The following is a 13,158-nucleotide window of genomic DNA, read 5'->3' on the forward strand; positions in this document are numbered from 1 at the left end:
TTTTGAAAAAAAAAAAAAAAACATAAACAAATGCCAGACTGGAATTTTCTAAAATGCATTTTCACAAGCCACAATGCATCTGAGAAAATGTCTTTTGGACTGATGAGTCAAAACTGGAGCTTTTTGGCATCTCACATTAGCTCTTTGTTCACAGATGAAAAAATAAGCTTTCAAAGAAAAGAACACCACACCTACTGTGACACATGGAGGAGCCTCGGTTATGTTTTGGGGCTGCTTCACCGCGTCTGGCACGGGATGCATTGAATCTGTGCAGGGCACAATGAAATCTCAAGACTATCAGGGAAGTCCAGAGCGAAACATACTGCCCAGCGTCAGAAAGCTCAGTCACAGGTCATGGGTCTTCCAACTTACCCAAATCAGACAGCTAAAAGCACCCAATAATGGTCTGAATCCTATCATTGTCTATGGAAAGAGATGAAACCTGCAGTTTGGAGAAGGCACCCATCAAACCTGAGACAGAACAGTTTGCTCTGGAAGAGTGGGGCAAACTACCTGCTGACAGGTACAGTAGTTTCATTGAGAGCTACATTGAGTGTCATTGAGAGCTACAGAAATTGCTTGATTGCCTCCTTGTGCAACTAAATATTAGGTTAAGGGTCTTATCATTTATGCGTTTGCTATTTTCATTTTATTATTTTTAAAATATTCTGTTGATTAAAAAATCAAATGCAAAGTCTGATTTGTATTACATATGGAATAAATGGATAGGGTACAGGATGCCGACGCTCGGGAGCCCGGCAGTCAGATGCCAGCATCCCGACAGGGTCAGAATACTGACACTTGTCAGTCAGTATTCTAATCCTTCCCCTCTACCTACCCTAACCCTCCCTCCACGGTGCCTGACCCTAACTTCCTCCTCTAGTGCCTAAACCTAATCTCCCCTCCACGCACCCTTAAACTAACCCTCCCCCCTTAGTGCCGAACCCTCCCCCTAGTGCCTAACGCTTACCCTCCCCCAACCCCGCGGTCGGGATTCTGATAAGTATCGGGATTCCGGCGCCAGCATCGGGATATTGACCGCATCCCGGAATAAGCAACTGATGGCAGAAAAATATGGGTTCTCCCTTTTCGTGGAATGGTACCAACAGATTTATCCACACATGTACATGTCTCTCTAGATCACCTGATAAATATGTGTGTAGATTTATATAGCGCATGATTCCGAAAAAAACAAGAAAACTAATATTTACAAATTTAGAAAACTTCCCGTCACGAACTAACTAGTGTCTGTCCAGAACTAACCTCAGGCCTAAAATGACATATTAGTAGGACTGAAAGACATTACAAGACTAGTTAACTGTGCTAATCGTTCTGGACCACATCTTATGTACTGGGCACAACTATGTAAACCCACATAGAGCCTGATTCAGAGGTAGACATAGTGCCGCTATTTGCGTAGTTCAGCAATTATTTGAGGCCGCTGTTGCGTACAAGGTTGCTCCCGAATGAGCTGGTGACAGGAAGCCATGGGTGTTCCTGGGAGGCAGTGTGTGCGTGCGGCCTGGCGATGGTCGCGATTATCGTGACCATCGGGCTTGCGAGGAGACCATACCCTGTGGTAGGGTCTCAGGTCTTGCAAGCCCGAGTGGACTCCCTGCTCTAATAGAGCAGGAAGTCCACTACAGACATCACTAGTGATGTCAGTAGGGCCGCCCATAAACGGCAGGCGTTCCTTCGGGAACGCCTCCGTTTGTGCAGCCACCCCCCCCTCCCCGCCTACAAAACGGGGCGAGCTGTCGATCAACATCGACAGCCGCCCCGTCTTGTAGCGAGCCCCGGAGCGAGTGATTTCTCACTCGCTCCGGGGCCCGCGCGTGCGCAATGGCCCACCATCGACCCGCTTGCGAGCGCTATGCGCTCACGAGCAGGTCTGAATCAGGCCCTTTGTCCTGTCTTACTATCAGGTCTACATTGTCCTGATTGGCTGGGCAGTCGCAGTGGTAAGTCCCATTCACATAGTGTTGCAGCAGTGAACAGGCTATGAAAGGGTAGGGACCCAGGCAGGGGGTGGTCCGGCACATTGGAAACATTGCACACACACCCATAATGCATAACCACACCCCTTTCTTTATCACAGTGTATCAGTGTATCACAGTGTATCACAAGTGCAATGTGGTCTTAAGCTGAGTACACACTGTACTATGGGCCTGATTCAGACCCGCTCGCGAGCACTGAGTGCTCGCAAGCGGGTCGATGTTGCCCTAATGCGCATGACGGAGGGAGCTCCGTCGTGCGCATGCGCGAGACCCGAATAGCGACGGCCAAGCTGTCGCTATGGGTCTCGCACCAAAGGGGGCATGCTGTTGATGGTGATTGACAGCACGCCCCCTTTGGTGGGCGTGCAGGGGGCATGGCTGCCCAGACGGAGGCGTTCCCATGGGAACGCCTACCGTCTGGGGCCAGCCCCACTGACATCACTAGTGATGTCAGTGGGAGTGCTTTTGGCTCTGATAGAGCCAAAAGCACTCCGGGCTTGCGGCAGACGAGACCCTACCGCAAGGGTCTCGTTGCAAGCCTGATGGTCGCGATGGTCTTGACCATCGCGACAATCTTTTTGGCCGCTCGCATAAGCTGTGGGTGGTCATCCACAGCTATGCTCACGAGGCCGCTCCAATAATAGGTAGGACGGCCCTGATTCAGAGCGAGCTCTCTTGTCAGAGCGTCTGGCTCTGAATCAGGCCCTGTGTGTGTACCCAGATGATGGTGTGATGCGATGTAACGATATATATGACACGTGCTGAATGCACTGCACAATCTGTTGTACGATTGTGTGATGTATCGTTCCATGCGCCATGTAGCAGCATGGCATTGTTCATTGCCTTGTCCCATCTACTGTGCAGCACAACAGCTGGGGTGATGAGATGAACGACCGCTGTGCACGTGAAATAGAGCGTACACACTACGATCCGCACAATACCTGTATATCATTTCAATCCACGTCGGAACGATATATATCGTACGATATATCTTGTAGTGTGTACCCAGCTTTACTCCAGCTACTACAGATGTTAAAAGGTTTGGACAAATGATATTTCATCTTGCAGAGCAAAATTATAGCAATGAGGAGACGGGATGGAAAGGGCACATTTTTGGGGATGTTTGTTGCAGTGCGTAGAGGTGCGCAGTGATTTCCGCTAAGCAAATGTGTAAGTAATTTAAGCCATTAATGAGGCTATACCAAGCAGTAATTTAGGAGGGAATCAGAGGTGGTTGGACTTTTGACTTGTCATGTACATTTTGTCACAGTGTCTCTCTTCAGATGTATTTGAACTTTCAGTGCTGGCTCTTTTAGATTGTGGGTACATGGCCCAGAGTAAGTGTAGAGATGGTGTCCTACTTGATGTGTACATCGAGTCCACTGAGGTCTAACTATGGATGTAAATATGGTACCTTCAGCGCAATGTGGAGGAGTTTCCTAAATTGTCTTTGTAGAGGCGCCATATTGTGGACTGAACCAATTTCTGAATACAGCCAAACATTTCACTAACAAACAGTGACACCATGGAGGCACTTTGTGATTGATTTCTTTATTTAGAACGGGATGTAGTTGGGACCCCGACGCACAGAATGCCGGCGCTCAGTATCCTGGCACCAGAATCCCGTCAGGGGTTAGAATGCTGACACCAGCATTCCGGCGCCGTAGTTGCGCCTGCGACTTTATGTTAATGCTTGTATCAGCCCTTCCCCGGCGTACAAATATGCGTCTGACTGTGCAAGGACTGAGATGCCCCTTTTGTGGGCCTGTAGACGCTGTACAGATGGGTCCTCATACATCTAGCCTCCCTGCGCGTTAAACAGCCCTTCTAATCGCGCCATGCCGTGGCGTGACTCGATAGCGCCGAGTGTCTTTTGTGCTACTTTTTACCTTCAAATGCATCTGAATTACACGATGTGATGCGATGCGTATAGATAGCACACGCAGCTTCTACTGATTAAAATGATATGCAGCATGCCTAATTTCTGTGAGTGAGTGCGGGTGTGTCTGCATTCGAAACGATACTTTACAGTGTCAGAGGCTGTAACACTGTAAGGTAGCATTTCACATGCAGACACACCCGCACTCGCTCACAGAACATAAGCATGCTGCATGTCATTTTAATCAGCAGAAGCTGATTGTGCTATCTATTCGCACTGTGTGATTCAGACGCATTTGAAAGTAAAAAGTCACACGGAGCTCCCACATTATGTGTGGCACGACTTGTAGTGCACGGAGGTTAAATGGACACATCTGTATAATACCGATTGGTACGTCTTTAAACACCACAATTGGTTGTACCATGGAAACTTTCACCCCCTCCTACTGAGTATGGCCCCCAATGTGAGCGATTAAGTGACACCTTCAGCGACACACCCGCGACACTCCCATAACACACCCATAAGATGGACCATGTCTGTGCATCTGAATAGCCACCTCCCAGTCATCGGGCAGCATATTTCCAATAAATTTCTCAATTGCAACTGCGCCTCTATGTGTACACACAGTGTAACACAGGCGTTGTAGTAAAAACACATTGTACATCGGTATTGCGCGTGAGTCAGAATAACTCCCAATGAGCGTAGTCCGTGTAGACCACTGACCTCAGTAGTTTGGCTCTGTGTAATAAAAGTGAACTGTACATCTTTGCCATTAGATGGCGATAGACACAACTCAGATACTCGGACGTGAAACCCATACAAATGGTATAGAAAATAGTTATATTACCTTTTCATTAAAGGAAAACCCCACATGGGCTGTTTACTGTATGTGTTATTTACTGTTAGGGTTTGCTTTACATCTGCGGTCAGGACTATAGCAAGTGGTGTGCGCTGCCCATGGTGCAATGCAGAGGGGGCAGCACTGTCACTGCCCTGCTGCTACCTGTCTCATGCTTCTGGGGCACCCTGCTGCCTGGAGAGATGCCCAGTGCCTTCTTAAGATGCATCTGGTGCCACGTTCTCTCTTTACTGATGTTAAGACATCGCATGTGCTCTGGTTGGGTGGTGGCATGTACCAGCACAGGGCACAGCAGTGCCCTGCTCCAGCAGCAATCCTGTGACCAGTCAGAGCACGCAGACTGCCACAGCTATAGAGTGACAGGTGAACTGCACTTATATTAAACAAGGAAGCAAGGAAATAAAGAACTGGAAATATTTCACTGTAATGATTTTCCTATTAAACATCAACAATACACATACTATAACCATAGGTAATCTAACAGCGCTGTGTGCAGAAACAACACCTCTATTGTAACACTTCACACAGAACACAACACAGTGTATCCGGTACGTACCAAAACCATCTGTAACCGGAGGGCAGGAATGAAGAGAACAATGGCATAAACCAAACCCATCATGATTATCACATGCAGGTTTGGGGGAAACAAAATGGGGCACATTTATGAAATAGGGTGCAATGGAAGAATGGTGGTTTGACAACATAGAAACAAAAATTATGAGATATTTCTAGAGCAGTTTAAAATGATGAAAGTAGACATCTTGCTGGCAGCTATGGGAGACACAATCTTTTGCATCTATGCACCTGATTGCTCTGCGTAAGGATCAGGCAGAGGCGTCACCAGGTCTGGAGACTATCCCTGCGCGCCGTAGGTGCGACTGCACCTGAGAAAGGGGGCGTGGCCTCGCGAGGGATCCCGATGACTTCACTCCTGGGGCAGCCCAGCATCATGTTGGGCTGCCCCCCCCGGAGACTGGGCTATCAGCACTGTCGTCTCCTCCTCTGTGACAGGAGCCGTGTGCTGCAGGAGAATGTCACACTGCAGCATCGGGCTCCTGTCACTGCAGAGGAGCCGGCATTTTGGTGTCACCCCCTCCGAGGGTGGTGTATTATAGGCAGAGTGGACGTAAATTGTCCGTAGATGCTCCCACATTGGAAATAAATGTGTATATTTGCCAATATGGAGAGTTGTACACATCTTTATGTTGCACCCACTCCCTATCCTATCCTTACACTTGGTTTGATACCCATCATCACACTTGCACTGTGATGGTACTCCTGGAAACAGGTGTATACGCCCTGTCTGCACAGCATGGCGTGCAGTGGTGTCACCGAATCCTCACTGGCGCTACTGGATATGTGACTGGAATGCGCATGACTTTGCATCGCCTGTACTTGCCTACGCCAGAAGCTATTCGTAGATTTCATCACCTGTACTTTCCTACACCCAGTTCCGGAGCATGCGCAGTGCGTAAACACCAAAATACACTTTGCAAATGTGGATATGTTCAACTCTGCCTCGGGTCTACTGTGAGGAGCATTGCTGCACAAGCTAACGGGGAGGGGAATGTAATAACCGGTCATGGTCACTGTCCTAGGGCATCCTCCACAGTCACAAAGGCTGATCTACAATTGTGCAAATGTACGGCTGATATCCATCCACTGCTGCATAAATGTGCCACCCTTTATGGGTAAATAAATGGATTTTGGTTGCCAAGATGGTGGCATATAAGTGGTGCAAGGCTCAATGGGAAGAGTTTGCCACATCGTTGATGATCTGGTGAATGTGACTTTCTCCCCACAAAAGGACTACAAGATAGAAGAGATCAAGGTGGTTTCCTATGTGTAATGGGGCGTGCTTTATCCCTTCCAGATATAATGTTACTGAAAAGGCCATTTCTAGGAGCATGTTGACCAGTGCTATAAAAAAAAAACCTCCCTGCACACTACGTGTAATAAAGGAAGTCCTAATGAGTCCTCTCATGACACACATGACACACACAGCGGGAATTTAGGAGAAAAAAGATGACATAATGAAAAGGATGGAAGTAGGAAGCCTCAGAGGTGATGTCTTCACTCTTTCCACGATATGTACATTTGCTAATGGTCCCAGAGTCCCACAAATGCAAGTTGGATCTAATTTTCTGGGTGCAGTGCCAAACCCCAGGATATGGACCTGTGAATGCACTAATCGAATAGTGAGGCCCACTCTTGCAAGTAGAAATACAAGTCCTAAGTATTTTGAGGAAAAGATCCCATTTCCTTATATTTAACCAAATGTAATGTTCCAGTCACCATCACCTACTTTTGCAAAAAAAAATTATATTTACAGCAATTGGGCACCAAAATTAGGCAATTTTTTATTTTGTTTATTAATTCACTAATTTTGGATAAAATGTAACACAACTATCTGCAACATTGCTGGCTTCAAATTTGGCTAATCGCCCTTCCATATAGCTAAGCTGTGCCCATACCTGATGTTTCAGAAGCTACTGTAACTATAGAACTAAGGCACCTCAGGGATATTTCAGTCTGCAAACTGTAATGTTACATAACGTTACACTTATTGGTTAAACTAATGAAAAGGCATTTTTACAACATGTACAGTAAATCAAATTTACCTATTCCTGCATCTCCCAGGCCCACACGACACAAGAGGGGGAAACTAGTGTGGGAGGCCATGACGGTGAGGGGGATCTATGAGGACACTGTTTCTATCCTGCCCATTTCACTAGGAAGTGGGCAATATGCGAGAGCCTATGGGCATTCCCCAAACTTTCTTTCCGAGAGCGTAGGTAAGGATGATTTAAATGCATAACAAGTCGTTTCAGATTTTCTCAGCTTAGGGGGAACATGAATAAATGAATACACATTAGGGGTACTGGGTATACATTTTCCATCACAAGTACATGTTACTACTAAGGGGTTTATGTATCGAGTAGTGAAAAGCGTTCAGAAGTTGCCCATAGCAACCAATCAGCTTTGAAGTTGCATTTATCAAGTACAGTCTATAAAATAATAGGTAGGAGCTGATTGGTTGCTATGGGCAACTTCTTCACTGGTCCACTTCTCCACACTTTTCACTGCTTGATAAATAGGCCCCTCTATCTCATAAATCCCCTGTAGAAGGCTATACGGTTGTTTATATGTTTGATGCACACAGGTTGGTAGACACAAAGGATTTTACAACATTTTTGTGGAAAAGTATTTTATGGAAAGTGCAGATGTCATGTAAAATGAGTATCTTGGTTTTCCTCTTTCATAATGATGGGAGAAGTGAATATCCTGTAAAGTAGGACGTAGTATACACATAGGTTGCAGGGGAGAGGATAATATTAGATATATCTAAAGACGTAACGTCAACCTGTCATATGCACAGAGTGGGACCAGCTGTGTTGCAGGCTGAAACAGTATTCCTGAGAACGTGCCTAAACATTTTGCACTTCGGTGATGTCACTGGACCCTACCGGACAGGCCGCCATGTCATGAAACTCGGTTTAGCTCTCAAAATGGCCGCCTACACTGCATAGAAGCGGCAGGTTTGCTTTAACAAAAGTTTTTTTAAAATAAGATGGTGGATCAGGAAAAGAGTACAATAGAAAAAACAAACATTAAGGAACACAGTAGACACATGGACTATCTTTCTAATAAGTGGAAATAATCAACTCTATTAAAGTAGAAGAAGCAGACCAGCACTTACCTAAACTTGATCGTGTATTGGATCTTTCTATGATTGCATGTTTGCTGGGATTATTTAATACTGAACGTTTGGCAAGAGAGATGTCAGCGGTGACCCGTGTGATGGATATCCTGGAAGAAATAAATGATCACTCATGGTCAGCAGCCTTGCTAACTTTACATGAGGACTGCAGCACAATGGGAATGATTCATTAACATGGTGCTATGTGCCCTCAGTGGCCACTTTATTCAATACAACTATTCATTAACGCAAAAATCTAATCAACCAATCATATGGCAGCAACTTAAAAAGCATAAAAGCATGCAGACATGGTCAATGGGTTCAGTTGTTGAGATCATGCACCAGAATGGGGAACCAATGTGATGTAAGTGACTTTGGGGGAGATGTATCAAGACTTCTAAAGATTGGAGAAGTGTTTATAGAATCTCCTGGCATTTGCACACAGAACAGTTCCTAGTTTATGGAGAATGGGACATAAAGTGAAAAACATCCAAAGAGTGGAAGTTCTGTGTGCGAAAACACCTTGTTCATTAACAAGAGGAGAATGGCCAGACTGGTTATAGCCGATAGGAAGGCGCCAGTAAGTGATATAAGTGGTATGCAGAATAGCCCTGTGGCCGATTCAGAGATGGCAGCTCCAAATCCGCACGAGCATCAGCTGCATAAATATGCGAACGATTCCAAAGATAAGGACGCCTAATTCTGCTTTCTCATAGGCGTACGACATCGCTTACCTGAGTAAATATCAGTAACATGGACACACATCGAGCGGCCATCTTGCCCTTACGGCAGGTCTGACCTGCCGCAGATTTGGCAGCTCTCCTGACAAGAAGAGCTGAGTAGGAGATGGCAAAGGGCTAATTTATGCACGCCCATGTACCAGCACTCAGATGGTCAGACACGCCTGCTTTATAAAGACCACTCCCCGTTACCATCCCCAAACGCTGACAGCCTGTCACTCACTTTGTGATTGGTTCCTCTGTGCGTCCGTAATCGCGTTTCACATACTCCATATGTTGGATAACTGGTGTATTCAGTCCTGACTGTCACATTGTAAAATGTAGTATTCTACTTTTGTAGGGAGACCTTGAAAACATGCACTGTTAGGGTCTCCTAAAGACTGGAGTTGGGAAACATTCTTTTAGCGGCTACTTACAGCAGGATAACATGCCATGTCACAAAGTACATGTCACCTCTTGCTGATTCCACGAACATGACAATGATTTCAGTGTACTCCAGACCTCAATCCAAAAGATCACCTTTGGGATGTGGTGGAGCAATTTGGAGCAGAATTTCTAAGGAATGTTTCCAGCTCTGGGAGGACAGAAACCTCCCATGCCACAAGGAATTCAAGCTGTTTTGCAAAGTGAATCCTACCCAGTAATTAATGTATGTAATGCTGGGTACACACTGGCCGTTCAATTGATCAGTCAAAATATCGTGTGAGCGTCGGCCAGTGTGTACCAGCGATATGTCTGTGAACGATGTCATTCACAGACATATCACGTCGGCTGTGCTGCACAGCTGATGGCAAATATATCTAGAGCTATATCTGCTCATCGTGCTCTGTGTACGGGCGGTCAGTCGACCGCCCGAACACTTGCTGCACAGGCCGCCGGGAAGGGGGGCGCGACGCGACCCTCGGCCAGCTGGACCCCCGGCCAACTTTTATAAACAATCATCATCTGTAGATATATCTGCAGTTCAGTCGATCTGCAGATATATCTTTCTAGTGTGTACCCAGCTTAACCCGTAGCAACCAACAGGGCTAGATGAAGGGCCATATGGGCTGGGGGATAAAATGATCAAACCTCTATTGTGAGAAGTGGAGGAGGTGTGACCAGTGTTGTGTGGGTGTGACCAGTGTCATGTGAGTGTGACCAGTGCTGTGTGGGTGTGACCAGTGTCATGTGAGTGTGACCAGTGCTGTGTGGGTGTGACCAGTGTCATGTGAGTGTGACCAGTGCTGTGTGGGTGTGGCCAGTGTCATGTGGGCTTGCTTCATGTTGTGAGGAAAATTTAAATACAATTTTAATACTTATGATTTATGGCCGATCATGTCTTCTGGCTCGGCTGGGCATCATCATGCTGTCATGATGATAGGCCTATTTTTATGTGAGGGCCTGGCTGGAAGCGTTATTCCCATCTGCCCCACTGTTAATTTGACCTTGGCAACCAATAAGATAATATCTGTTATTTTTTATCTACATTTAATTAAAGTTAAAGAAAAATAAAGTTAAAGGTAACTTAATTGGTTACTATGGGTTACAATATGTTTCACTATATCATTATTAAATAAGCCTCAACATGCCGCTGTTCCAAGATTTGCCTCTTGCAAACTGAGACCATAAAGCAAACAAAAATATATTTTTTTTCAGAATGTTAAATCCTTCTACAATTCCTCATCTCAAATGATGCAGAGAGCCTATAATGTGCTTCTTTACATACAGTAATGACAGTGGCATATAACTCATTAGAACACTATAACTGTCCCTGTGCCTGCTGATCCTGAACACATAGTCGGAGCTGGCGTTGCGGCACCCGGAGGGGTGATGGAGTGGCAGCACAGACGTCCCGCGGACAGTCTGCTGCTGCCCGCTCAGAAGAAAAATGTAAAAATAAAGAAAATCATAAAAATAAAAAGCATTTGGGCTGCTGAAGCATCCCAGTTATAACGGTGACCCGACTCCGGCCGGGCACCAATGAAAACTGAAGGGCCTCTGGCTCCGGGGCAGGGTATAGGGGGAAGGACCGTGGCATCCTGGGAACACAGCTTTAACTGTTCGGTGCTCAGCCTCAACCACTAACTACACCCCAAGGTCTCCCTGTGGAGCCCTCTGGACCCTGAAGAAGAAAAGTCTGTTCCACCAGGATCTAGGCAACAGGTGCACTTTAAGGAGACATGTTTTTCCTCCTGTGCGAGACATTGAGTGTCCTCTACAGGAGATACTCCAGACGAGTAGGAGCACTCAGTTCAAGAATCGCAGTTATGCCGTGTCTTAGGGGAATGTTAAATAACCAGTGGAAATAAAAGTGACAGCTGCAGCAATCAACCCACATTTTTCTGTGCGAAGAAAAGAAACGCAGACATCCTAATGGACAGTAATAGGGACACGAGAACTAATTGCTAGTTATGCAGAAGTAAGGTAAACATTTCACCTTTGGTGGATGTGACTCGTGGTCTCCAGAATTAGTATTAAACTATTAAAATTGGATAAATTAAATATCCGGGCTAAAATGTATAAATATATACATACAAAAGTTTTTTCCACTTAATACTAAAGTCAGAACATATAAATACGTACACCCGAGATATGTGAAATGTAAGGCGTGACTGCACTTACCGTCCTTCAAACCTGTGTTTTAAAAAGTCAAATAACGCTTTTTGCATCATATCCGTCACCTACAATTAAAAAGAAACAAATATTATGACTCTGCTGAGAAATGGTAAATACGGCATTTGCATTTAGGAATCACAAAGATCAAATACTGTTATGGACTAAACAGTGTAACAATAAAATAGAACCTAGCAGAGTCAAGCTTCTGAGCTTCATGGTAAAATGTATGTAATTATGGTTTTGGGAACCAAGAAGGAACTACTGATATTTGGGGAAATAAATGACTTTTGCTAGACATACATTTGTTATTGGTGCTAGAACACTTGTGTTATGTTGCAAACATTTTTTTTATAAAAAAACAGATTTTTGCTTCATTCTAATTTTATGTCTTACCTCATATCCTTTTAAAGAAGGTCCCACTAGAACTACGGGTCTCATAGAAGGCACTACATCATAAGGAGGGATGTGTTCTGTCTGTGCAGAAATGGAAGAATGTGAAACAGAGGCAGAAGTCTGAATAAACCTATTATAATGTACAGTTCTGCTAACAGGGCTGCTTATGTACTTAATATTAACAGTTTCCTATATAGGGCAGCATATTCTGTTGCGCTTTACAATTATACTTATACTAGGCTGTGACATGAGCTGTTGGTCAGGCTCCCAGAAATATGGAAGCATTCAGTCAGCAACTTCTGAAAAAATCTCTAATATAACATACTGTATCAAAATAATCTTACGTTTAGTGTAGTTAAATCGTGGATTGACTTTTAGTTACATACAAAAAAAACATCATATCAAATGATTTGTGGATTAATTTGAAGAAGTGAACTTACTAAAGTGTAAACTGAAGTCATTGTTTATGAATCTATCGTCTCGTCCCTGATGATATATAAAGCGAAAGTAATGGGCACCCTAAGGAGCCTACTTGTCATTAAATATTGGCGGCATAGTCCCCGAAGTGCGCACAGGTAGTAATCATTTCTGTTTCTCTACTTTCTGCTTTTGACGGCTGAATGTAAGAGAGATGGAAGCTCACAGATGATTGCGCTCTATGGAGAGACCGTGCGCACAGTTGATCGCTGTAAGGTGGTTGTCAGACCAGAACATGTTCTTCCTCCCCTGGCCCTGTTCCGTCACTGCACCGATGTCTCTCCATAGAGCTCAATGATCACTAGGTGACGTTTTACATGTATGTTGTCAATGTTATTAGTAGCTCATGTATGTAGGCGAGAAAATATACTGAGGCTTTACCTAGATTAATTGCAGGACCCGTCCTACCTATGTGAGGTCAGAACTTCGCTCCCGACACAAACCCATTGTGTTTACTTACATATTGTGGGCTGAAACAACATTTAAGATTATGGCCCGTATTCAATATGAGGCGA

The 13,158-nt window shown here is 45.0% G+C and overlaps 1 protein-coding gene across 7 annotated transcripts in view; it reads right to left on the reverse strand.

The window, feature by feature from the left end:
• CACNB2 (calcium voltage-gated channel auxiliary subunit beta 2) overlaps positions 1-13,158 on the reverse strand; it is a 355,422-nt gene that overhangs the window by 17,616 nt on the left and 324,648 nt on the right. For all 7 annotated transcript variants that reach the window (XM_088478598.1, XM_088478596.1, XM_088478599.1 and 4 more), the window contains 3 exons: positions 12,167-12,247; positions 11,780-11,838; positions 8,436-8,545 (listed from right to left, as the gene is read on the reverse strand). In XM_088478598.1, the coding sequence (XP_088334724.1) occupies positions 8,436-8,545; positions 11,780-11,838; positions 12,167-12,247 (250 nt within the window). The remainder of the gene's footprint in view (positions 1-8,435; positions 8,546-11,779; positions 11,839-12,166; positions 12,248-13,158) is intronic.

Source organism: Taudactylus pleione, unplaced genomic scaffold (genome assembly GCF_031769625.1).
Source record: "Taudactylus pleione unplaced genomic scaffold, aTauple2 ptg000216l, whole genome shotgun sequence".
Lineage (NCBI taxonomy): Eukaryota > Metazoa > Chordata > Amphibia > Anura > Myobatrachidae > Taudactylus > Taudactylus pleione.